This window comes from Clinocottus analis, unplaced genomic scaffold (assembly GCF_023055335.1).
Source record: "Clinocottus analis isolate CAN_PGR_092001 unplaced genomic scaffold, fCliAna1.0.p SCAF_12, whole genome shotgun sequence".
Lineage (NCBI taxonomy): Eukaryota > Metazoa > Chordata > Actinopteri > Perciformes > Cottidae > Clinocottus > Clinocottus analis.
In genome coordinates this window covers 17,170,075-17,198,056 of record NW_027175843.1, presented here as the reverse complement: position 1 = coordinate 17,198,056, position 27,982 = coordinate 17,170,075, and the positions used below count along the sequence as shown (strand labels likewise).

At 44.2% G+C, this 27,982-nt stretch overlaps 1 protein-coding gene across 1 annotated transcript in view; it reads right to left on the bottom strand.

Annotated features, from left to right (window-relative positions):
- Nucleotides 1-2,872: 2,872 nt before the first annotated feature.
- The window catches only part of LOC137782629 (neuropilin-2-like), an 88,738-nt gene continuing 63,628 nt past the window's right edge, over nt 2,873-27,982 (bottom strand). Inside the window, exons 12-18 of the mRNA XM_068572072.1 lie at nt 23,757-23,831; nt 22,793-22,957; nt 17,780-18,048; nt 17,594-17,690; nt 15,138-15,170; nt 4,805-4,867; nt 2,873-3,212 (exon numbers count right to left, since the gene is read on the bottom strand). Of these exons, the coding sequence (XP_068428173.1) occupies nt 2,884-3,212; nt 4,805-4,867; nt 15,138-15,170; nt 17,594-17,690; nt 17,780-18,048; nt 22,793-22,957; nt 23,757-23,831 (1,031 nt within the window). The 3' untranslated portion in view covers nt 2,873-2,883. The remainder of the gene's footprint in view (nt 3,213-4,804; nt 4,868-15,137; nt 15,171-17,593; nt 17,691-17,779; nt 18,049-22,792; nt 22,958-23,756; nt 23,832-27,982) is intronic.

The window sequence follows — 27,982 nt, the reverse complement described above, 5'->3', positions numbered from 1 at the left end:
TTCCATCCCTTTGTCTCCTCTCAAGGTATCCCACCGCGTCGTAGATCCAGGTGCTCGACCCTCGTCTGCCGCGGCCGAGCAGCGCCAGAAGGAAAAGCTCAAAGGCGAGCAGGAGAAGACGGCGTCCGGTCACTGACGCCGCCTCGCCGTCCGTCTTTTATATTCTTTGTCTTTGTGTGTTGTGGTTGTGTGTCTCCCTTTCACATTTTTACGTCTGTTTGTCTTATTGTCTGTCTGTCCTCTCCGTCTGTCTGCCGAGTATCTCACCGGATGCGTTTCCACGCAGAGAGTCACCGCTCCGATTTGGTTTTCCATGAACCGTTTCAACATGCATCTTTTGTAGACGTTAACTGTCTACGTTGACAAGTCAATGAAACGTTCACGGCCGCGGCGTAAAACAGTCCACGAGTCAAACGGGGACGTCTTTGCTCTGCAGGTGGATCACTTCCAATGCAATGCCGGGCTGCCGTGTGCTATGTACCCACAATGCAACAGTCTCCCATGACTTACAATCGTTGGCAGCTAATTTGCAATGGTCATTCATGTGTGTTACCGTCTAATTTAGGAAGTGGTATAGCATTCAGAGAGCGCAGGCAAAAGTAACAGCGTGGAGGTCAGAATGGATGGCCACGCCAACAAAATGTATATATTGTAAAAATATGGAGGCATTAAAAGGTAACCTGCGGAGTTATATCTACACATTGTGTGTATCTTTGAAGAAATATTTTGTCTTAATTTCCTTCCTCATAAAAACAACAATTGCAAAGTCTTTTCCCCCCTCGCTATTAATTAAAACCTGCGGTCTTCATCTCCTTTGATGAGAACGTTATCGCTGCCAGCTATCCCGCTATTCACTTTGTGTGAAACCATGTTTGTGTGCACGCACGAGAGACACAAACAACATGGAAACGTTGCTCGGCAGCGCTACCAGTGGTCAAAACTCCGCGGGGTACCTTTTTTAAATTTCCACCGCAAATGTATTAAAGCTGGAGCCAAATAGTGGCACATGAATGTAGTCGATGGGAGAAAGCTGCACAATGCCAAACATGTGTGTTGGATGATTGATGAGACTCCTCCTGCGTGTTAACATAAAGTCCATATTTATTCTCTCTCTCTCTCTCTCTGTGTGTGTCTCCTCCTGTTCGTCAGTCTCTCCAGCAGCACTGGCGCTCCTCGATGGCTGTCCTCCGATACAGCGTGTACTGTAGTTAGCTTAAGGCTCGATTGTGTGTCCATGAAAGTCAACGGTATTTCCACTCTCCTCCTCCTCCTCCTTCTCTTTTTTTAATGTTTTTTTTTGTGTTTTTTTTTGAAAGCGTGGTGACGCTCAGAGCGGCAGACAAAAGGCAGGATGGTTCCTCCTCACTGAGTCCGTTCTCCACCCTGCCGCTTGTAACACTTGTTCAGACCCCCGTGTGCACATACGCAGCTCTTTGGCAATCCATAGGTTGCAATAAAACAATCACTGACATTTTGTTCACACAGTGTCTGTCCATCATTTGGGCTTCATACGGTCTGAAAAGCAACAAAAATATAGATATATACCAAAGACAAACCCTATAATACTGAATCTAAAGCACGACTCCATAACAGCATGTTAGATTTAAATAAATCTCTGATTTTCTGTCTTCCATCTTACTTTACCTTTCCTCTACTCTTTGAAAAGACTGATCATCTATCGTGGACAATGTGTGAAAATAGAAAAGGGCTGAAGTAACAATTAAGACTATGAAGTCCAACACAATGCTAAAGAAAGTCTAAAAAAATGGCGTAAGAGCTCTACAGGGCGGCTACGAACTGAAGCTGGCATTTCTTTACCTTTTTTTTTTTTATTATCTTCCCCCCCAGACACGAGTCTAAAACATAACAAAAACAGTCACCATTACTCTTCTATGCCACTGGTTTCACAAAGCGCAGACCAAGGGCAGACAAGGGAGCGAGCGAGCGCCTCGTGGCCGGCTAACGGACGTTTGAAAGTCCCAGAACTCATATCGAAAACTTTCAAGAAACAAAACAAAAAGAAAATGTCCTTTTTTTTCATCCTCCTTTTTTTCTTCCTCACCTTTAGAAATCTAGATTCATTAGAGCAGTGTGGTTCGATATCTTTTAAACGTCTTTCGGGGCGGGGTACGCATTCGCTTGATATGTGTTGATTTCAGTCAAAAGTACCCACATCACATGGTCCACTGGTGCTGAACTCTATCCCCAATAGTCAGAAGCTGGACTTCTATTTATTTCAGCATGCCGTCTCTATTGGCCACATTCAAATTCAAGCCGATGGGGACACGCTGACGATGCCCGTCTGCAAAGCGGTGAATGAAACTCTCTTCTTCATTAGGAAAGTCCATCGCCGACATCTGAACCAAACGCCCCCACAGACTGTGCTGCCATTTGCGGTCCAAATGTCCAGATTGTCATGGGTGCCGTACAGTCTTTCTCCATTCCAGTGGCTTGGTGGGTTATATTCTATGGTAGATCTGTCATTCATAATCATGTATTCATTCCTTCATTCATTCACAGGCTTGTTAAAAATCGAGCAGGCTCTCTCCTGCAGGCGGAGGAGATATGGTACTGTGGGAAGGGGGTGACTGGGATCGGGTGTTCCCCCAGTTTAGGCCTCATAGCATGTGGGGGAGATCAATGTCACGAGTTCCCACTAGCACACAAGTAGGGGGAACTCCGGGCTGAATGTTACCCCCTTTAGACATCAGAGCAGGATATTATGTCGGGGACACGGAGGGGATTGAAATAACAGATAGCGCTTCCTTTTTGTGATTTCTTTGTCCAAACCGAGAACTAAATGACTTCTGCAGGAGATCACGAGACGTGTCTCCCCCCCCCCACCTCCCTCTCCCTCCCCTCCACCCATCATTCTCCTCGTCTTCATGCCTCTGAGCAGCACCTCTGCTGGTTTATCTTCACTTTATGCTTAATCCCGTCGTACAACTCAAAGTTGTAGTTCTCCAGCGTCGTGGAGGAGCGCGAGGAAAGCCCGCTGTAGGAGCACGTGCAGTAGAGGAGCAGTCCCGCGCACACGGCGCCCAGCACCACGCCGAGCGAGCTCATCACGATGATGGTGAGGAGGATGGGGTCCAGCGTGTACAGCCAGGCGTTGTCCTTGTCTTTCTCCGACACCAGGGTCACGGAGGAGGGGTCCATATCGGAGGAGGACGGGGTCGAGAAGGAGGACGGCCAACCTGGGAAGACGTAGTCTGGAGACGGAAGAGGAGACTTTAGAAAAACACCACACAATATTCACGGTGATTTACTACAGATCACATCCCATCAAATTACAGTGCATTTATTTTTGTTTAATGCGACAGTTCACATGATTACAATTACAACCGCAATGTCACGATGGGCACAAGGAATTTCATTTCATGAGCACCGATTAAATACTGGATTGGTTCTGGCTCTGTCAGGTCACCTGCTGCTATGACAGATAGGTCCCCTGCATCTAGAAATCCTATTTCTTCTCATCAATTATTAAGTTAAGACTACTCTGGGGTTATGATTACTTGATATGTGACATATTTCTACCATCTGGTACCTCTTACTAATCGTGTCAAAGTAGCAGGTCAAGGACAAAAAGAAAATGTCATAAATTATTTGAAACGGAGGAGCTAAAACGTTGGAATATCAATGTAACTTTGACTTAACATTGCCACTGTGTCCACAAGGGACAACCACGAGATAGTGGTACGTGTTAAAATGTAATGTAACGAGCTGAGGAGAGTCAGAGAGTCAGAACTGACTCAGAAACGTCACTTCTATCAATAACTATATATATCTAAAGTTAGCTAACGTTAGCCACAGCGAGCTACTGCTTATTCCACACTCTGCAATTAGCAGCAAGTCGCTTGAGTGTAATGAACTGAGTGTTTTACTGCGTATTGATCACATTTTTAACTGGTGCTTTCAACAAGTCACAGTCTGATGTCTGTCACCGTACCGGAGGCAAACATCCCGCATCATCGCAGATTAATTCAAGAACAGCTCATTCTGTTACCTCGGTTGTTGTTGTTGTTGTTGTTGACTTCATGAGTTTGGAAACCTAATGAAATTAATTACTTTATAGGTGCTCTCCGATGTGTCGTGTGTGTGTTGAAGTGTGCACATCTCGCTGGCATACGCAATCAGGCTAATCCACTTAATGAATGTGTACACATGAACAAGCCAATCCACAATTAGGGACTGCGTTTAGAGTGTTTTATGGCAGAACACACACACACAGACACACACACACACACACATGGATGCGCAGAGGAAGGCAATAAACAGACAGTAAACAGACTTGTTTAGTGAGGTAAAGGCTGAGTACTCTTCTTGTATCTGTCAAGGGGCTTGGAGAAACAAGGGATAACAACGCATGCATGTGGGCGCACACACACACACACACACACACACACACACACACACACACACACACACAGGAAGTAAACCGTGATTGTTACAGACAGATGTTTTCTCGGTGCCCAGGAGGAAGCTGTCTGTCTCACTTTGTCTGCCACAGAACATGAAAGAGGAGAGGAAACACACGCTAACATGCCCACATGCCCACACACACACACTTTGGGATTCTCCCTCACACTCTTACTGTCTCTACACACACACACACACACACACACAACATAGGTTGTCTGTCACTGTTGCCACAGGCTTCCTCCGTGTAAAGTAAAACGAGGAGCCACGGGCACGCCTCTGCTTTAAGAGCTCTTTCCCTATTATTTGGGCGAGACTTGGAGAACAGCCGGTACGCCCTCGGGCTGAGACGAGCGGGAGAGGATGGGACTTCAAACCTCACCTCCATTCATGGGGGTCTTGTGGTTGTAAACGGGATCTTTTCCAAAATCTATGGGCCTGGGATCTGTTAAAAAAAAAGAGATCAGAACAGAGCAGTATTAATCTCAAACATCCAGTCAAGCCACTCAAGAGTCCTCAGCATGTCGTGATAGCATCGCTCCATCTCTTACGCTGTCAGCACACAAGCTACAGTTGTAGATGGAAATCAAACTGCACAAACAGCAGAAAGAGTTGAAGGACTGAGTGATCTTGTTCTGACTGTGTGAAGATATCAGGCGAGAGATCTCCTACAGTTTAAACCGTTTTATTTAAAGAGAGAGAGAGAGACGCTGTGGGAAAAAAGAAGACACCCACAACTGTTTCATAGAAAAATATCACTTTTATTACCTTCACATTCCCCACAATATATTTTCTTTTTATTCCAAGACCATGAAATTCAACAAGCTAAAATAGCACATTCTATGTCTGAGGCAGGCCGAGGTGCAAGGCTTTAACGGGTCTGGAAGCGCAACTCGGCTTCAATTCAGTTTTTATTCAAGGAAAATTAGATTAAAATTCTCAGAAAAAATAGAGCAATATCTGAGCAGCTGATAATCATTTATTGCTGTGGCAAAGCAACCAGAAATGTATTATAGAGTGAAGCTGTTATAGATATTTAAAGAACAGGTGAAAAACTCATTTAGTTGATATGAAAAAAAGATATGCAGCCTCATTTCCTCCGCTAGATAAGGTCATTTTTTGTGTGGCATCCAGACTTTATCATCTATAAACAGCATCTACGAACTTCCACTAGTCTTCAGTCTGTAAAGTAATGAGAGGTGAATACTTTTAAATTAAACCTGCTATCTGTGAAATGAAGATATTTGCTCATGTTTTAAATATGAGGTAATTTCCTTAAAATTACAGAAGTGAATCAATCAAATCTTTAATTGTTTAAAATTGACCCAAAGTCGGCTTCCAAACCCAATTAGAGAATAAACAGAATAAATTACTGCAACCGATAAACCCGATGCTGAATGGAGTCTACTCATTCTCCGATGTCGATGGTTGTTGGGAATTTGCTTATTTAATTATCTGATTACGGGGGTGAGTATGTGTGCCTCTGGCTTTTGTATGTTTCTCTGGAGTTCAATATTTAATTTGCTTTAAGTGCACAACAGTGAAATCCAGCACAAGGCAAACAGACAATCATAAAGTTGAGGTCTTTCTTTCGTGGAGGCAGAGAAAGTGCACAGGAGGAAACACATCGACGAGGCGGCTGAAGCCAGGGATGAACGTTTCAAAAGTTTACTCACGTCTAAACTAGTCGCAGGTTGAATTAAAACCAGTTCATCCCTCGCTGAGGCCGCCAACAGATTTACATACCGAAAAATATAAAAAAAAAACTCAATTATTTGAACAAGAAATCAAGGAACAACAACATCATCGATTCATTGGATTAAAACTGACATCATCAAGGTAGGTTTTCTCCACCCCCCCCCGCCAAAAAAAAAATCGCACTACACCCTTAAAATGTGTGATGTCACATCACTGAAATCGAGAGCAAAAGGAAATCCAGGCGATCAAAAAGGTTCCTGAAACAAACGGACGTCTCAAAGCGTGCAAGCCTGGAAAGCTCCAGTGGCCTGCAGACCACGAACATGTCGTCAAATGTTTGTCTGAACCGCCCGACTAAATAAAACAATGCTGTCATGTTATTCTCAGTAAAACCCTTAAACTCCTGCTCCACTGGCTCAACATGGCTGATCCCGGCAGGCCCGCTGGAGCTCACCCTGTCTTTCTCCGATACTGAAACGCTGTCTCCGTGTGAGGCTTCGCTTGGTGTCGTACGAGCACACGGAAGCATCGACTCAGTCTTCTGGTAAATGTATACGCTGCCACAACAGACCCGCGGGGCTCTAACTTCTCCTTTCTCACAGTCAACCCGAGATCACCGCGCGCCCCGACGAAACATTAACATCGACGAGGCGCGAAGCACAAGAAGCGGGACGAAGAAGAGACAGATGCTCGGACACTCTTTGGACGACTGTTGAACACTTTCTAATGATCCTGGCTTAAAGCCCGGCGGCTATAGGATCCTGAGAAGAATCATCACGCGGATCTGAAGGGAGATTAAAACTCCCTGTAGCCCCATTTTATCTCCACTCTCCAATTAGCAAAGAGAAGAATAAAAAGAGGGCTTTTTTTTTTTTTTTGAATTCAGGAAAAGACACGGATGGCTCTTTGGCACCGTACGCTGTTGCAGCGGGGGCCCGAGGACCTGTTAGAGTGCTTTCACTCGTAATATTTCTCCAGGAGCAGAGAGGGAGGAGGCAGAAAGGAAGAAGAAGAAGAAGAAAAAAAGGCCTCGGGGCTAGAAATGCTTACCGCAGGGTTTTATGAATGCAATAAGCTCCATTAACTAATTAGAAATATTAAAGGGCTTCAAAGTAGTCTGTGATGGAGAAGGGAGAGGGAGGTGAGGGTTGATTTGAAAGCGCTGCGTAAAGAGACGCCAGCACATTTTCCAAATCTTGCAAAAAGTTTGATAGAGAGAGAGAGAGAGAGAGAGAGAGGGAGAATGAGAGAGAAAAGTGCACAAGTAGCACAACATAAATACAGTCATATATCATTTCTTCGTTTGAATTTCGGACCCACATTGATTGGGTTACGGCACAGCGCCGCTACAGTGAGTCATATAACGAGTAAATCATACACAAGTCGATTGAAATGGAAGGGAGAGCGGATGGATACGCGAGCGCAATAGAACGAAAATACTTGTTGACTTAAGCACAAAACCACTTTTTTACGAGACACAATTTGATGGAACGAGTCAATACGGAGCGCTGCAGGTTTGTGTTTGTTAGCCTGTGTGTGTGTGTGTGTGTGTGCAGTGAGTTTAGTGTGTCTCTGTGTGTGTGTGTCTCCATCTCACTGTCCATTCTGCCAAAAGACTTCTTTCATCTGCTTTTGTGTTTGAAACAACCTGCCCTCCTCCTTCAAGTCTTTCCCGCCTTCAATCCAAACTCCAACCTGCCTCCCTGTCAGCCTTCCTCTAAAAAAAAATAATCTATCTTTAGAAAGTATAGAGAGCAGGCTTTTTTCTTTTTTTTTACTTCTTTCATCTTCCTCCATCTCTGGGCGCATTCTTCGGAGGAAAAGGGGGCTCGCTTAATGGGCCCTGCTCCTCTGAGAGATTTTGCTCTCGTCCTTTTCTGCCTCTCATTTTCTCTCCTGTGTTTTTTTTCTTCTTTTTTTACTGGGAGGATTTGCAATGAAGGGAAGGAGTAGAATAGGAACAAGCAGGGTTTTGATAAAAAGGCTGGGGGATTTGAGCGCGAACAAAATGGTGCAGGGGGGGTGAACACAGCATAAGATGGTGAAGCTGCTGAGAAATCCAGGAAATAAACGCCCCACCGGTGCCTTTTACAGGCCTGTCATCTGACTAGAAGTTGATACTGAGGTTTTCAAACCAACACCAGGCAAATGAAATGACTTCTTTTTAACGCCCTCTGAGTGATTTTCACACAACATATTGATTTGCGTCCATTTTGAGCCCCTTCTGTGATTTAAGAGGGACAAATATTTGCTGTTGCAAAATGGCTTCAACCGAAGTAAAGTTGTTAAGATCATCTCAGTGAACACAATCAACATAACTGCTGCTTTACAACAATAGTCAGCGGGTAGAAAAATAAACATTGGATAAGTACTTTACATGAGAAGCACATGAAGGCATCCTGTAACATGTGACTGCAAAGAAAGAACTTCCAATTTATTCACAACCAGCACATTACTCAACGTATTGTTTCTACTAAGATTCACAGTAAATGTAAGAAATTGGCACAAATCATCAAATACGTCAATAAATCATCATCAAGAAGCAGAAAAGTGCCGATGTTACCCTCGACATAATCAAAACATCGCATCGTAAACTGAAAACACATGTAAGGTGAGCCGGATGGTTAATAAATCTGTGAGGGGTGTGACGGTATAGTGCTGCGTCTTATTTGACATTTCATAGGAAATGAAATGATAAAAGATAAACGACCAGTGAACCGAGACCAGTGGGCTTTCGAAAAGCAAGAAGTAAGTAAGAAACTCCGTCCTCCAGCATTCGTTTGGTCTCACCTGTTGAATAAAGGCCAAACTGTGCACCACATTGTCAGCTCACCGGGCTAAATATGCAAAACATTCAGATTCTCACAAATTATTGATTTTGTCGTGGTATAACACACAAAAAGATTGAACAGAAAAACACTTTAAAGTTGCACGAACTTGAAAGAAAAGAAGAAAAAACAAATGCATCTTTTACTCAACACATGACTTTTGATTCGGTTCATTCATCCAGTCTGTGTGCGGCGCATACAACAATGTTTCATGTGAACATCAACAAACAGGCATTGGATTATTTATAAGATCAAGGCAAAACTGTATAGAGTCCATTCATACTCCGATTTGACACTGAGGCACCACCTCGTTCTGGAGGCGAAGAGGTAAGAGGCATATCAGGATGTTATGAAGAACGCACACCCGGGGAGGGGGGGGGGGAAACACGCACGGCTCAATTATTAGCCGCTGAAAAGTTTTGAAGTGTCCGTGCATATGTGTATGAGACTTTTGAGCCTTTGTGTGTTTTTGGATGCCGAGCCGGTGTTTTGTTTCGAGGTCTGCAGGATGCGATGTAAGCCGTCTCATCCTATCTCCCCCCCTACACACCTCGTGTAAACCAGACAACACTGATTCCTCGTTCACAGACCAAAGGAGCCACCCACAGTGGATGTGCAGCCGTCTATCTGTCACGGCTGGACAGGCAGCGCTAATTCTCCCCATACCTCTTCCTTCTCTGTTCTTAATCTGTCTCTGTCACTCTCGGTCTCTCAAAGGCTAGTGGACGAATAAATAGCGGCTTCATTCAGACCCAGAGAAATAGACTTCTCCTCCTTATGCAGCACACATTCTATCTCCCTGTACCTGTGTGTAAATCCCCTCTCTGTCGGACAGAGTATTTGGAGGCAGGCAGTGTCCAAGCTGCAGTTCGGAGCGCTGGCAGACAGACGTTTCCAGCTCTGACGTTTGTAGAAGAAGAAACAATGACATGTGCACTGCGCGTACATATGTTTTGTCCACAGTTTGTCAGGCAGTCTTCATGTCCAGGTTCCCAGGTTTGGGGTGCAGCTGCAGAAGCCATTAAGCTCCTAAGTACATCAAAAAAGTAGCAATCTAATGTTGTGATCCGGCCCTTTGTCAGCCATTGGAATTGGCAATTAAAGTTGTTTCACCTACTCTCCCCAGCGATGGCAAAGTTTACACAAGTTCGTTCTGCCAGAGGCAGCCCACAAGGAAGTTTAGCAAAGGTGCATGCTGATCAGTGAATTAGATCAGTCATGAGCAACAGGAGCTGCAGTGTCTCTTCTATGTAGATTCTCATCATGCTGAACACTGCTGTTGATCATGTATTTCAGGGAGCTTTGACACCCTTTAAGCGCTTTATTTGAACAAAGCATTCTAATAAAAAGATATCATTCACAAGTCCAGTTGTTTTCAACACCGGGAATCATAGCTGTCGTCTTTCTCCAGTCTGATGGTGAGCATGGGGTCAACATTGGGCCCGGTACCTGGGTACAGGTGGTTTTGGTTGGGGCTCTGGATCAGATTATAGCTGAGGTTTTGGTTCTGGTAGCAGTTTTGGTGACTCGGCGGATTTGGATGCTGGCTGTTGTGGTACGCCACTGAATGGTGGTGACCAGCGCTGGTCTTCTTGGGCGCCCAGTGGTACCGATGGCAGCACATTGTCACCACCACGGTCACAGTGACCAGCAGCAGGAGGGCAGCGCCTCCCGCCAACACATAGTACCAGTAGGCAGGAACAGGCTGCACCGCCACTGTGTCTACTGTGGGCTCCATCCCAGACATGGCACCCCCTGGAGGGCAGGAGGACACATTACTGGTTGGCACTGTGGACGGGCGAGGCAGGCATGCAGACCCGATTGGAGAGTCAAAAAGCTGGCGAATTGTTCGCTAGACCCCTACCCCAGACAGCATTGGTCAAATCATATCTTAGCATTGGTAACTAGGCATCTGTCAAGCTTTAGATTTCTGCACATGCTGAATCGAGTGTGTTATGCCGTAGCGCTTCCAAAACCCACGAGAAAGCCCATAAGGAAAGGCTTAAACAAAGTGTTTATCCAAGCTATCGTGAAATGCAATCATTAGCTAGTCTCGCTAACTAGCTTGCTACTCACAGGAGCAACAGGCATTGCTTTCAAGGCTTACATCATTAGCTAGCTGCCTAAAACTAAACTAGCTTAGTTTGTGGGGTTTCAAACATATTGTGTACTGTTTTGTGAGAATGTCTGACATTTTCTGATTCATATACTAGGACGCAGTACAGCTTGGATAAGCTAAATAGCCAATGAGAGCCAGCAAGAAATGAGAAGCCTGCTTTTGTCTACCTGTCGAAAAATCAAGAATCTATTGTTTCAGAAAATACTAAGAATTTCTAGTGTTAAATTGGCCATTGTTTTCAATGTAAATTGCATACATGTTGAGCGAGAATGTAATGCTTGACAGACCTAACAGTAACTAACGGGGGTGGGATTTAGTGAATTGTCGATTACTGCAGCAGTGAGCTGCAATTATGTCCCTTGCTGCTATTCAACTAAACACAATATAAAAGCAAACACTTCCAGAAGTAGCTCACTTTCCCACTATTTAAACACCAAACTGCATACTCCAAGTCATCTCAAGTCTTCATTAAAACAAAATGCTGATGCACGTGTGTTTCAATTATGCTGCGTTTCTGGCTGATGCAAACGTCACAACAATTAGCCGCACATTGACAGGAAGAGGCTCATGCGATGCGTTCAGAGTCGATCGGAGAATGCAAAGCCTTGATTATGCAGTGACTGGCTGAGTCGGACGAAGGGTGAGGAGTGTTAAGTGGTTGTATTCGGGAAGGACACGGCTGCTTTCATCAGGGCAAGATCCCATAGAAGGTACTCGAGTGGAGGGAGAAATAAATGACTAGAGGAAGAGGGGAAATCAGAGGGAAATTGCAGAGGGGAGAAAGGAGGCATTATAGAAAGAAAGAATGGAGTGAAACAGAGAGGGGTTAGAGAAAGTGAGAAGAGAGGGTGGGAGGGAAGGGGAGTGAAGGGAGAGAGCTAATCCTGCCATGATATCTTTAATCCTGCATTAGAGGGTTTGTCTGAAACTTCAATACTCTGTCAACTCACCGTGAAAGAAACCCGCTGAGGGAGAGGTTGTGCGAGGAAGAAAGACGGAGGGAGAGAACGGGAGAGAACGCAAGAAAGAACGAACGTGAAAAAGAAGAGGAAAGGTCAAAATAAAGAGGAACTGGAGGCGGGGAAAGTAGATGGAGACGAGATAAAAGAGAGCAATAATGGAAGGACAGACGCAGGAGAGGTGCAGAGGAAGACACAGAACCTCAAGGAAACCAGTGAGCTTAATTTTTCTTTTAAAAAAAAAAAGTTCAGAGGAACTCTTTAAGGGTTTAAAATTGGCTTTGATTGTAAAGCTGTGCTCTGAGCAGCCTGAGCACAGAGCCTTTGCATCAGTGGATTAAGACACGGATGATTTCTAGGGCTGCAAAAAAAAAAAAAAAATTGACCGTTACTTTCCTCTTCTAAAAGAGGAACAAAGGGGAACACTTTCTCAAGAGCACCACTCCTAACATGAGCTACAAAAGGGTGGCTTTCAAGGAACCTTGGTTTTCTAGAGTTTCTGAATCACTGATCACTTTCTCATTCAAGGTCTCACACTTCACACATCGACAATCTTTCCTTATCTGAATGAGATACAGAGGAGCTGGCGCCGGAATTAGCTTCTTTTCTCCGTGTGTGTGTGTGTGTGTGTGTGTGTGTGTGTGTGTGTGTGTGTGTGTAGCATGATCGTTCAGTGTGCCGTCAGCCATCTCCCTTTTTCAGAAGCCTAACGTGTCCTCGTCTGCCATGGATACAAAAACCCAACACAGTGGTCACACTGGTCCGCGTCACGCCACAACGAAGCTGCCGTTGTACCGCTAACCCGAGGATCACGTCGAGGTGATAATCACATCGCGCATTACACTTTAAATTTGATCTACGGATCCCCTGAAGTTTCTCCATTGATGTGACAGTTCGTGGTCGATTATTAATTTATCTCATTTAATGTATTTTTGTCGGATGCAATTAAAGTACATGGGTTGCCGTGATCCCGGATGAATTACTAAGGACACTAGATTCCTCCTGGAGTCAATCTAAGTTTTTACATTAAATTAATTAAATTGAAATGCTCTTCCATTCGTTTTCTCTCTATGCTTTCATCACTCAAAATCTTGTTTCAACCTCCTTCTCAAGCACAGAAACGCTGCTGTCCAGAGCCCCAAACCACACACACAATACGTATATATATACTGTATATAGTATATTAACAATCTAAGCAGTCTTTCTTTAATAGAGTTCAACTATAACCGCTCATCCGAAGAGAAACGCGTTAGTTCTTATAGCTCACTTTTCAACAGGCGTCTCAGAGGAGAAACTGGATCCGTCTCGCTGGGGCTCGGTCTCATGAAAACATACGTGTGTGAGAGAGCTGACACTGTTGTCACGCTGCGAGTCACACGATACCTGCTCAGGATGCAATATTCTAAGAACCCGCGAGCATTAGGTCAAATATTTAGCCTGCGAGGTCGGTGAGAGTTTTCTGAGTTTAGCTAGAGGCTTTTACTATTTCTGGGATTGCTATTCTTGTTTTTTTTTTTTTATTGAATTGAATTGTGGTGAACAAAAACTAAGCCGCCGCTCAGGCACCTGACAGAATTCAAAGAATGGTTTTGATCTATTAACACACTAGGAACACACACATGCACACAAGAACACACACACACACACAGACACACACACACACACACACGCACACATTTCAAGAACACGAGTCCTCGCCTCTGCAGCAATAAAAAGTAATCAAAGACGTAGTCTCAACCAGCCATGATCAATGTGGAGACTAATGACAAACACACACAAATAGTTACAAATCCTACAAGTCTTGATGTACTACTTATTCTTAAAGGTTTAACTTTGAAGAAGGTCAGTGTCACTGAAGCCCCGGCTCTTTAAAAATCCCCATGTTCATGTGTTGTGGGTCTCTAAACAAAAGCAGTCTGGCATTTCAGGTCCCAACCCAGACTTTGAAAACAAGCAATCAAATAGCATAATCTGCCTTAGACCATTTTATCTGCTTTAAGACCGGCTTATTTGAGGATGGAGGAGGGAAAAGAAGGGAAAAGGGGGAATGAATGCGGAAACAGGGGAGGAGAGGAGAGGAGAAAATGAAAAACTGAAAACGAAGACAAGGAAGGGAATGAAAAAGATGTAGAGAAGTAGAGAAGCAGAAGGAAGGAGGAGCAGAATATTGAAAAGGGCAGAAATAAGAAATAGGGATGGAGAGAGAGAGAGAGAGAGAGAGAGAGAGAGAGAGAGAGAGAGAGAGAGAGAGAGAGAGAGAGAGAGAGAGCTACATGGTGACAGCAAATCAGGAAGGAGGAATGAATGAGAAGCGAATGTGTGCAGCGCTCTACAATTAAGAAGTCGTTTGGTTTGGACTGAGTGAATAAGAGCAGAGAGCTCTGCTCAGTTCTTTTACTTTCATTGATAACCAAAGAAAACAACCAGATGGGGACTGTTCAGACATGACCTCATGCTTTTTACCTCTGCTCCTATATCCCCTTTTAATTAATGTACCATACGAGCAACACAAAAGAAAAGAAACCACACATCGTGGTGCACACCGTGATAGGCTGGAAAAGGTCTGTGGAAAGTGCAAAGACACGCTGATGTTGCTCCGTTGGAACTGCACATGTTGCTATATTACGGCCCGCCAATGTGGTCGTCGTAAATATGTCTAACTATGTGTTTATGTTAGCAGCAAATAGTCATTGTCTCATTGAGAAACAACAGAGCATCAGCCCAGCATGCAGGGAGTCATGCTGAAACAATGCAGTGGATCCATTCCGTCTCGTCGCAACGTTGTCGCCGTTCTTTGAATAAATGTATCAAAATCCATCAATAAGGTATATATTTTATAAGAAATTTGAAATGTATGTAGTAACTACAGTAACTTACAGTAGTGTACAGGTCAGAAACCATAGTTAGATTTGGTTGGAGATGATGTAATAGCTGGAGGGCTTTTCTGTCCGTGTACGTGTGTTCGACGTGTATTTAGACGTATGCTACATCTACTGTGCACTATCGAGGTCACTCGGGGCCAGTGCAGTGCTGCGAGCTGAGCTGAGCAACAAGCAGAAAGCACAGACATTTGGCACAGGAAGTACATATGGAACAGGAAGTAGAACTTACTGGTTATGCCAGGAGTCAAGGCGGGGAAAGGCTCTGGAGAAGAGAGAGAAAAAGAAATGTTATTGATGACGCTTGTTGATTAACGTGTGAGATAAAGCGTCGACGGGATAAAAGATGAACCGTTGAACTGTATCAACGCTGCTTTGTCTATCGCTTTCAGGTGCAGCATGATGCAGAAAGTGAGAGCAAAGACCTCGGTGTCACGCCATTCCCTAAAAGAATAAGCTCAACCACGAGGATACAATGTGAGCGTGACTTGATTTCCAATCGAATACATTTATTTAATTATAAAGTAGCCATTTACAATATGAAATACTGCACCAAATATATCATATTCGAGATTTGCTTAGTCTCAGTGGCATATTTCCATAATTAAATTGACATGGAAAAACTATGTTTCTGATGATTGTTAACAGAAATGCATTTCAATGCAGTTAAAACGGCAAAAACTGCACGACGCGGCACTTTTGGTGAAGGCACGTGCTTCTCCTTTTTGAGAAAATCAATAAGGATTTGTCGAGTTCCGAGATGATTTAGGACTCTAAAAGCCCATAAATCTTCCTGGATGACAGTCATTTTTACAAAATGGAGAGAAAATAAAGAGAGGGAGACAAAGGAGTGGGTTGCATGGGTTGAAAGACAGGAAGCATGAATGTATCTCTCTCTTTGTGTGTCTGTCATTTCTGACTTGCTCTCACTTTCTTCTTCTTCTTGCTATGCCATTTATTTCTCTCTTTTCCGAAGGTGGCACTAGAGGTGTCAATCGTAGGAGAAGAAAGGAGTGGGAGGATGGAAGAGAGGGGTGAAGAGAGTGAAGGAAGGGTGAAGAGACGGGAAACAGAGGACTGGGGAAGAAAAGGGTGGAGGGAAGTTAAAGGGTCACGGGAACAGGGACTGAAATTTACTGCTGTTTATTATTTGCCGGAGGATACGACATCTAGTACGAAAGCGAGAGAGACGAGGGAGAAAAAAAAGAGAGAAACACAGAGGGAAAACAAGAGAATGGCAGCACAAGTAAAGCAAAGAAGACGAAAAAAGAAAAGATAAGGTGTGAGGGGGTGGGTGATGGAATAATGAGAAAAACATATGAAAAGAGACTGGTGGAAACATATTGATGGGAAAAGTGAACGAGGTGAACAGTAAAGATGTTGTCCCAGATAGAACGGCAGTGACAGCGTCATTCATAAAATATATTTAAATGTTAGGAAAAAATGTCATCTGAGACATCACGCTTGAACCAAAGAGTTAGAACATTAGAAATGTAAAAATAAAGCTGGATCCTTCAATTCCCAGAATGCAACTGGATATCTGCGTTTATTAGATCCGGCCTGCCTGGTAAAAAAAAAACAAACCCTAAGTGAGATTACACCATGACATCATCATGTGTGTTATTAATAAAGCTTTCCCATGAGCCCCAGAAGACGCCACACGGCTGTTATAACACGCGCTGAGGATTCCCCCTCATGGCTTTGTGTGTCGAATGGCGAGAAATCTCATTCAAAATATCTGCAAAAATTGCACTCTAGGTTTCCGTTAATAAAAATACCATCAGCCCAACTGAACAACTGGTGAGATGAGATGAGATTAATACCAGACTCAATCAAACCGGGTTGAAAGAGAACGTGTCTTCATGAGTCCACGGTTATTGTTGTAAAACAACGGGGGTAGTTTTACGTCACTGTACATCAAGTGTGTGTTCGTGTGTGTTTCTGTGCCTGCATGTGTGCTCGCATCAGGCACATATCACTGTCCTGCTGTGCTTCATTCCACCAAATGATATTAATGATATTCTTCAAACCGCGTTTGCCAAACAATGAAACGTGCACGATTTAAAACCTAATCCTGCGTCTGCGTGTTTCAGGTAAATCCGCTTCCCCTCTCCTCCTCCCCCCGTTGCAGTAATAACAACGCTCCCTTAATGGAAGCCAATCAGTATTAACATCAGTCTCAGCGTGTGTCCGTGTGTGTGTGTGTGTGTGTGTGTGTGTGTGTGTGTGGGAGAGAGACAGAAGAACGCGTGATGCTCGGTGGCTCAGCGACGGCCCAGACGGATCGGCTGAGAGACGAGGCTGAGGGACCGAGAGGGAAGGAGAGGAAGCACCAGAAGAATCATGAAACGAAGGGATGGAAGGGGGGGAATAGGAAAAGACTGAAGGAGATAGAGAGAGGGAGATATGAAAGATAGATTAGTATCCATGCCCAAAGGCCGTTTGTGGCCTACTTTCTTTTTATATATATATATATATATATATATATATATATATATATATTTTTATGTGCGCGTGTGTGTAAACGAGAAGCATCATGAGTGTGTATCTCTTCTCTCTTACACAACCGGTCTCTGGTGAGAACATGCTGGAGAGGAGGGAGGGAATCAGACAGACAGATAATTGCATGGACTGAACAAAGCCTGCGCGGCCATCTTGACATCTTGACACACAGGTTGTGGGACTTACGTGTGCACTGCTCCAGCTCGATGCTGTTGCTCATGTGGATGTTGTCTATTCTGATGTGGCCTCTGGTCGGGTGATCAAAAAAGCCCTCGAATGCCACCTGGATCGTGGAAAAAGAGCGGTATGTTACAATAAGCTCGGTCGTGCGTGTCGGTTTCCCCGCAGTGAGTCCAGAAACGAGCCTTTTACCTGATACTCCTTGGGGCTTTGAGGCAGGATGGTGCGGCCCTCCCTCCAGTGAGGCCCCTGGTCTCCCTTGAGAGCCCACAGCAGCGTCTCCTCCTGGTCGTTGTCCCTCAGCAGCACCCTCAGGCTCCCCTGGGCCTCTCCCTGGAGCTGGTAGTAGAAGAGGAGGCAGAGCGGGCCTCGCTCCGGCTCCACCTCGGAGCTCAGCAGCCGGGCTCGCTTGCGCTGGGTGTGGGCGCCCGCATCCAGGTGGAGGTAGTTCCCCGAGAAGTCTGGAAGAGGAAAAGGACGAGGGCCGAGAGGCGGCGGATGCTTTCGTTATTGTCTCGTTGCAGGATCAGCCACGTATCGTAGATCCGTTCCTTGTAACAAACGATACATCCGTGACCTTTAAACTGATTCATCGCCGCTCCTTTTAGCGCGGGGGCGTACGTTCAGGGCTCTGCCCGTGTGCCATTTGCAGTTCATTTCTTCTAATTAATTTCATTATAATGAGCTTTGTGATTTGTGACAGTGCTGCGGCACGAGAAGCCGATTCGCTCCTCGCCGGTGAAACAGGCCCGACGTACAGTATGATGCAATAATGCAGTGGAATGGGGTTGCTTAGCGTTTAAGCCATTTCCTCCATCGTCCTGTGGTACGAGGCTTAAACCGCAAATGAGACTGCCATTTCATCATGGCCGCTAATGGCCATGGATACAAATGAACACACACAAACGCACACACACACACACACACACACACACACACACACACACACACACACACACGCACACAACAGTGCTAAACAGCCCTAATCACTCCGAATGCTGACACCTTGTTCTGTTGCTCTCTTCGATTTTGCTACTTAGTCAGCACAGCCATCATACCAATACCGCTTGTGAACGTATATAGTGCGCGCGTGTGTGTGTGTGTGTGTGTGTGTGTGTGTGTGTGTGTGTGTGTGTGTGTGTGTGTGCTTCCTCTACGCACACTCACTCTATCAGGTTTTTTTTTTCTTTCAATCTAATTCACTTCCTTTTCTCTCCTCTCAGCTCAAAGAATTGATGGACAGAGAGCAAAAACGGCAAAGGGGGAGGGGAGGGAGAGGGAGAAAGAGAGGGAGAAAGAGAGGGAGAAAGGCAGAGCCACAATGTTTTCTCCATCCCAAACAGGAGCATAATCATTAGCTCGCTGCTGTGTTTTGGCTGTGGGTCTAGTTTGTCTATTATGGCTGCAGAGTAAAAGCTTTGCTGGGGCTGCAAATAGTCTTTTTATCGACAGACGGACGCTGTGTGTGACAACTCATAAGGAGAGAGAGAGAAAAAGAGAGAAGAGAAGCTATCTATCCATCCATCTATCTATCCACCTACCTACCTACCTACCTACCTACCCATCCATCCATCTATCTATCTATCCATCTATCTATCCATCTCCACCTGTGTTCTCCCTGCCGCAGAAGAAGAAGAAAAAAAGATGTTGCAGCACATCACACTGAATGAATAATGGATTTGGGTTGAGGTAACTCTGTTTCTTGACTTGGAGGCGATGCAAAAGGGGACCTCAATTACCGTTGCTCATTAAGTGCAGTTAGGGAAAGTTGCTGTGTTTTTCTGTTTCTCCTCGTTTGATCTTGGTGAACGTACAAAGGGAGGGAATTAATTAACAACTCTCCATGGGAGGGAGAGGCAGGGATGTGGAATTGGCTCGGAGGGAGATGTGTGTTTGTGTGTGCGTTGGTGTCTGTTGCAGTTCATTCGCGGTTATCTTTGTGTGTGTGTGTGTGTGTGTGTGTGTGTGTGTGTGTGTGTGAGTTTATTGATTTGGCTTCATGTAGACGTGTGCAGTACAAGTGTGTATTTTATGAGTGTTTAAATGCAGAGTTAGATTATGCGTATGCAACCTTCACTTCACCGACAAACAATTCTTGAGATAACTGCACTTCACAAAGCATGACTCGGCCTTTTCTCGTGCTCCACAGATTTCATTCCTGATCACCGCAAACAAAGCAAAAAGCATCGAGTAGTTTTTAATGCTCTGGTTGCTCCGAGCCGCCTTCCTGGTCATGTTGCAAGTGATGTCACTTACGCTTAGAAAATGCTTCCTGCCTCAAAGCTACAGATCAACCCTGTCTCTTCAAAATAATTGCCGCGTGGATAATTGTGCCCACTGCACGAGAGTTTGACATGGGAGATTCGGGTTTGCGTCTGGAGTCCTGCATGTGGTTATTTAGGTTTAGGCCACTAAGACACACTCATCATGCTTTAGTGGCTCTGAGCGGAAAGCAAATCAAGATGCATTGTCAGGAAATGTTTGCAGATAGAGAAAGAACATTGTGCGACTTCTTTGAAAGGTTCCCGCGTTGCTTTTTTCTCCGTCAGCAGTGTAATCATGTAATTTGTGTCGTGTTGTATCCCTGCATGCACATGATCATGGTTTACATGTAAACTGAATCTGGGTTTGAATTTCACTTTTCCCTCTTTTCTTTTACTACTGTCTATGCCTGCTTGTGTGTTTTGGGTGATACATATCAATTGTATGTGTTTTTTTTTGGTTCATTTGTCGTTTGTCTTTGTGATAATGTTGTTTTACATAGGAAAAGACTCACTTTTGGATCCTTATGTTGCATTATGCTAATCTTACACTTTGAGTATAGGTTGAAAAACTGATGGGTTTATATTTGGTATCTCTCTGACACCTTTTGGATCACATTAAAGTGACCTCATCAAATAACTTCTCATGATTTGTTTGTCTCTCTTTACCTTCTTTCAACCCTCCCTCATTCTCATTTCCTCTCCTGATCAATAACTTAATCACCTCAGACGACGAGTAGCGTGGAGGGTTTCTTTCGATGGAATTCTCCACAGAGTATATAGCATTGCAGTCTCGCCCTATCTGAGATCAAAAGAATAACTTAGGAGCTCTGTTCGGGTCGGATTTTCTCTTTTACGGAATGAAAACCCCCTAAAAGGGCTTTCAGCGACAGGGGATGGGGATTTGATTTGCATATCGAGACAGCTTCCAGACAGGGCGCTGCGCTAGTGTTGCTGTAGAACAAGACTTAACGTCATGTTGCTGTCTAACACGGACACAGTGACGCTGCTATATCAATTACTCACACGCACGCACACACACGCACGCACACACACACACATCATGACGCCCAGCAGCCGAGTGTGATGTAGAGCCTTGCCTGATGTCACGACCCTGTCTGTTTCTAAAGGAGCTGCTCAGTCAACCATGAACTGGAGCGCTTGGGCACATAAACAGAAAACCTTGGTGAGTGGCAAGGTCGTGTGTGTGTGTGTGTGTGTGGGAAACAAACCCACACACACACACCTTGAGGGTTTAATACACGGGCAGGCCCACCTTGAGTGGTTTGCGGAAGTGTGTGTGTGTGTGTGTGTGTGTGTGTGTGTGTTTGGCGCCTCAGGTGGAGCTGAAGAGCCAAGGCAGCACTTCTGTCAAAGCCATCATCTGACTTATCAGAGCGCCCTGGGTGATGTGTGTGCCTTATGGGTGTGCAAGTACAGGAAGTATGTGTGTGTGTGTGTGTGTGGGAAAGAGAGACAGAGAGAGCTACGTGAGGCAGTGAAAGTGTGTGTGTGTGTGATGGATAAAACAGTCTTAGTTATCCTCTTGCTGTCTTATTAAAGACAGACAGATGTGGAAAAAGGCAAGTACCACTGAGGGAAACAGGAGACGAGAGAGGTCAGCGAGGAGAGGAAGAGGTGATCACAGTGATGGAGTGAGAGTGATGGAAGTGGAAAGGGACTTAATACACTACAGTGTGAGTTAGAGCTGAAAAAGATGACCGGAGGACGCGTAGAGGAAGGAAGCAATGACAGAAGCATGGTGAGGGGGGAACAAGGAGAAGTGTGAGCGAGAATACAGTTGAAGTGACATTAATGGGTGAACAAAATGTCGGCTGGAATGAAGGGAAAGGAAAGTGATAGATAAGGAGGCAGAAGTGAGGGTAATAAAGCGTGCGAAAGGAGCAAGCGAGAAGATGCTACAAGAGTGAATAAAGCAGAGATGAAGTGAAGGGGAAGAACATGTGGGGAAGGAGTTTAAATCCAAGAATAGAGGCTGACAGAGAAATGAGAGATTAAACAACAAACTAGGTTTGTGAAAGCGAGACCGTTAAACCTAAAAGAAATGGAAGAAACTCCAATTAAGTCACGCCCGCACACTCTTCCAGCAGATCAGAGTGAAATCCTTGCATCATAGTTGCTGTCAGTGGTTCCTCCCAGCACCGGGATCTGCAACTTACAACCACTTTGCTCTTAATTAGCCACAAAAGTCTTCAAACGTCCCGACGTGACGGTGCTTTCTCTTCTGTGTTTATAGAATGAGAAATGTTTTGAAATGAAGAATACCCAGCGAGACGCGAACTCGAATGTTTTTTCGCAAAGTTTCAATGTTTGTACGGGGAAGTTTCTGTGTGAAGTTTGATATTAATATGATAAATGCATCTGATTAAAGCAAGACTATGTGTATGCTTGTAATTATTACTACAAGTAATCAAGTAGAATTAACACTGTTTCTTTGTACAACAAATATTTTATTTTAAAAGACTTAATGTTTACCGTTGTATTGAAAAAAAATTAAAAAAGAATGCAAGTAAGACTTCCCAAAATTGCTGCAGCATAAGTGAGTGGTGTCAATGTTTTTTTTTTTGGGAAACTCAATATTCAGTGATATGCATTCATGCATTTAGTAGTTTATAAAGTTTAAAATCTTTAGCATAGGTGGATTGTCCCTTTAAATTCTTACAATACAACAATACACATGCATTGTTGATCATTTGGATGCGATTGCTGCAAACAGCAGAGGAAGTGATTTAAATGCAATATCGATTCAATCCAGAAAATAAAACAAGTTTTCCAGCACAGATTCCAAACTCGCCCCGTGATCCCTTTGTGTTCATGGCTGACCTGAACCTCCAGTAATACAGTGTCATTAAAAAAAAGAACGCGCTTGATACGATATAGATTTCTCAAACTATTCGATATCACTTAAAAAAAAAAGACTCACTGTCTGATCCCAGCGCCAGGTCCTGCCTCGTCCCGTGAGCGCCGTGTCCGGTTGAACCGCCGCCGGCCGTGTGCAGAGACCAGCTCGCGCCCGACTGGGGATCGGCCGACCAGCCGCACAAGCTCTGCTCGAAGTCGCAGACCGCCGACAGCGACGGAGTGGTGGCTGTCGGTCAAACGGAGGAGAGAAGAAGATTGTGAATTAAAAAAAAAAAAACGTCTGGTGGAGCGTCTGCTTTTGACTGACTGTTTTGGCAACAGTGTTCACGCAATAGGACAAGTCAATATGCAGCATGAATACATATTATTAGCGTGAAAGAGCGATCATGCGGAAAGAGAGTGAGTGAGACAGAAGGAGAGGGTCAGAAGGAGACATAGTTAGGACATAGATGGATAGAAAGTACACAGTAAAGTGGAGATACAATTCAAAAAAGGGGCGATGTGAGAGGAGTAAGAGCAGATATTTGAAAGTAAAGAAGACAGTAAAGAAAATATGAAGTTTAAAATGCACTGTATTCAGTTTAAGTCACTGCCTTCAGTTATGCAGCAACACAATCCATCAACGAGCGCCATTTTAAACGACACCCCTATCTAATTTATCCCTGTAAGGCTACCAGCCCGACAGTCACTGACACGTTCCCTTGAAATCATATCCTCAATATGTGTTTGTGTGAGAAGGTGAGATTCTGGCTGTGAGAGCTTATTTTCACTCAAGCAGAGCTTCCTGTGGGACTCTTTGCATCTACCAGACTTCAAAAGCCCAGAGGCCCCAGGGGTGCGCGATGACATCACGCGCTTGACCTTAAGAGTGTGAGTGTGTGCGGACGAGAGACAGAGACGACACAAATGCATGTGTGCGGGAAAGAAATATGCATGAGCGCGTGTGGAGATGTTGTGCGTGAGAGTGCTTTAATTAGGAGTGCGTGTGCTGGTCTGTGTGTGTGTAGGTGTGTGTGTGTGTTTACCGGGTCTCATTGCAGCAGTGGTCTGGTCCACTCGGGGCAGGGTGGGGGTCACAGTGTCAGGTACAGTTGTGATTTCTGTCAGAATAAAACAAAAGAAGAATGTCAGAATAGAAAATAACTTCATGACTTGGCAGAAGATATCAACACAGACAGTGAAATGTGTTAAATGTTGCGTGAGCTTTCCTGAGGAGACCATTGGGCCTTGTATTCATGCAGGATCCATAACAAGTTATATTGACTCTTGTCCAAAAGATCTTCATCAACTAACAGCATCGGTTACTTTTAATTTAAGCTTTGAGTTAAGCTGCTTTCATTTAGTTTAATTACCTTTAAACACACACAAACTGTGCAATACGTAGATACAATACTGGACATGGAATAACCAAAGTATAAATATTCACAGTTTGTTCGACAGCTACTTCACGTCACAAAATAGTAGCATTATAACAATGTAGCGGCGACGCAAGACTAAGTTATTACACAGTCACTAATGTTTGAACAAAGTCAGACTAAGTTATTACACAGTAACTAATGTTTGAACAAAGTCAGACTAAGTTATTACACAGTAACTAATGTTTGAGCAAAGTCAGACTAAGTTATTACACAGTAACTAATGTTTGAGCAAAGTCAGACTAAGTTATTACACAGTAACTAATGTTTGAGCAAAGTCAGACTAAGTTATTACACAGTAACTAATGTTTGAGCAAAGTCAGACTAAGTTATTACACAGTAACTAATGTTTGAACAAAGTCAGACTAAGTTATTACACAGTAACTAATGTTTGAGTAAAGTCAGATTAAGTTATTACACAGTCACTAATGTTTGAGTAAAGTCAGATTAAGTTATTACACAGTAACTAATGTTTGAGTAAAGTCAGATTAAGTTATTACACAGTCACTAATGTTTGAGTAAAGTCAGATTAAGTTATTACACAGTCACTAATGTTTGAGTAAAGTCAGATTAAGTTATTACACAGTCACTAATGTTTGAGTAAAGTCAGATTAAGTTATTACACAGTCACTAGTGGTATCTGAACAAACTGTTGTTTTCCACGACTGTGTATTAAGACTGAAGCTTGTCATTATGCAGGCGGTGACACAGTTAGCTGAAGCACTGAGCTGGCATTTGAAGAAGAAGAAGAATGTGCCACACTGCTCATTTTACCCACTGCAGGTTGGCACGCACACACACCCACACACACACACACACACACACACACACACACACACCCACACAGCTATGATGATAGATGCTGCACTCACACTGACCTTGGTGCACAGCAGCATGTGACCAGTGTATGATGGATCAAACAGAGACACACACACACGCACACACACACACACGCACGCACGCACGCACGCACGCACGCACACACACACACACGCGCGTCAGCAGTGCGGTATGCCATCGTAACCTCAAGACCTTCTGGTCTTAATAAGCAGCTTTCTCCAGTTAGTTAGGGTTCCTTAAACGGCCCTGAATGCACCACCAGCTCCCTCTCGCTCACGTGTGAGAGAGAGAGAGCCTCTGCGTTGACGTAAGGGAACAGCAGATTGGCCGGCTGACGCCACAAACCTCTCGCCGAATTATTCTTAGAAACGACTGCTTTCTCTCTCATTTTCTGCCATTCATCTCGCGTTCCGTCTTTCATTTTTCTTTCCTCCCTACGTCTGTCACCGGGCTAACCAAACCTCCTCCCTCTTTCTCTCCTCTCTCTGTCATTTGTCACCATGAATCTGACCACATGCAGTTCTCCTGTGCAAAACCACCATCAACACCACAAAAAGCTCTTTCCACACACACACACACACACATACACAAACTTGATCTCTCTTTTTCTGTACCTCTCCGGCGTAGAAGCGAAACCCTATCTCGCCTTTTTTCTCTCTCTCTCTTTTACCACAACCGCAATTTTCTTCTCCATAACTCTCTCCCTCGCTCTCTTTCTGTCATCTCTCCCTGCAGCGTATTTTGATTTCCACGTGTTTCTTTGCTTTCGTCCGCCCGCAGACCTTTCTCTCTCTTTGTTAATAGTGCGTCTTTTTCTTTTGCTCTTTTCCTGCCATCTCTCGCTCTCCCCTCAACCCTTTTGAGCACCAGCTGTAACTCTGTCTCGTGGTGTTATTTTATGTCGCTTCTAACCACCAGCTCCGTAAATCTGAGACCGCTGTTGATTTACTGCTTGTTTGGTTCTTCTCGATGTTTCTGTGACCGGCTCGCTTGGCGATCTGCATGTGTTTGTGTGTTTGTGTGTATCTTGTTTAGTGTGAACTCCTAACCTTTGCTAATAGCTTTGAGTTCTCTGCAGCTCTAATGTGTTTGTGTATGTGCATAACTTTATTGAATTGTTAACACAGTCTGCTCATAGTGAAAGTATGCACGATTATTATGTAAGCCCAAACAGAGAGGCCTCATGTTGCCGTCCCAACACGCACACGCACACACACACAAACACACACAAACCCACACGCACGTAGCAAGCAAACACACGCACATACATACACAGAATTAGATATCAACATTGGATAAGTAGCTCCCAGCTGCTGACATTAAGCTGTTTTAATTTGGTGCCCTTTACCACTGCAATTAGCCCCCCATATGGAGGGAAGAGAGGGAGGCATGGAGATGAGAGGGAAGGACACACACACACACACAGACACACACACACACACACAGAAAAAGCGAGCGAGACATGGAGAAGGGAACACAACCTTTTCAACCTCTCACCACCATTTTCATAATTAGTGACCACACACAGCTCCTGTCAGCCTCCCATTTCTAACTCCATCTCCTCTCAACCCGTCTAATCCAATTTTGCTCTCTGTCTGTCGTCCCCTCTCCTGTTATTCCTCCCTCCCCGCATCCTCTTCATCATCTCTCTTTACCCGCTCCTATTTCAGGATCTTCGCTATAGCTACTGTAAAGGTCAGTAAACTAATAAGAATAAATTGCTTTATGCTCATTTTGTTACCAAGTAATACACTTTTTAACTCGCTTTTGCAGGAACTTTTTTTTAAAAACTAAATGTGACTAACAGACGCATGCATTGTTAAAGTGTGTTCAGTCACTTCTGTGGGAAAAGTGAGGTTTGGTAACAGAGTCGGACATGTTTTAAACATAAGGATTCAAAAGAAACAGCAATCTTTTCATCTGTATTCTGCAGACGGGTCATCCTGAGCGCCGCTGAGTTACAGCAACCTGCCATCACTCTCCTTTTCTCACTCTCTCTCTCTCACACACCTCAAACTGAGAAACAGAAGGTGTTCGGTTCGGTTAACCACACACACACACACACACACACACACACACACACACACACACACACACACACACACACACACACACACACACACACACTGTCATAGGCCCAAGGGCTCATTGTAAAGCTGCTGACTAAGCAGGGCGAGGCGGAAACAGAGAGACGAAAAACTGTTCAATTATGGAAAGAGCTCTGGGTATAAATCTACCTCTGTCAGCCTAAATAATGACTACTGACACTGGGTATGTGTGTGTGTGTGTGTGTGTGCATGTGTGTGTGTCTGAGTAAGAGAGATTGTCGTCCCTACTCAAATTATCGGTGACATGGTGCATGTGTGTGTTGGTAGGAGTTTCCTTTACTTAATTAGTATGTGGTTGACTTACTCTGTGTTTGTGTGTGTGTGTGTGTGTGTGTGTGTGTGTGTGTGTGTGTGTGTGTGTGTGTGTGTGTGTGTGTGTGTGTGTGTGTGTGTGTGTGATTGGTTTAGTTAGTAAGATTTGCTTTTAAAAAAAATATTTTCAAGTGACTCAAAACCGTGCAGCAGCACTATCTATAACCGGATATTCTTGCTAGAAACATTATTGCTACAAAATATCTCCATCCAAATTTGGAAAAAATAAATACTCCATGAGTTTAGGCAATGCACAAAAAACGAGTCGAAAATGTGTTCTTCGGGAAAAAGGAAACTTGGAAACAAGTAAAATTTGAGTCAAGGCACCACCAAGAATGTTAAATGTTAAAGTATGACATCAAATGAGACGTGGTGGAGGAAAACATGAGCGCTTTCAGATGAAAATCATTGCCAGCGATTTGAATGGCAAATCAGACAACTGTACTTAAATACCAAAAGTGCAGGTTTGATTTATGTGTAGCTTAAAGTGCTCGACTAATTATGGCTCCCTCTTCTGCAGATAAGTAGGCGGGAAAATGAGTTCTTTACAGCAGGAAACTCTTTCGAGACTAAATG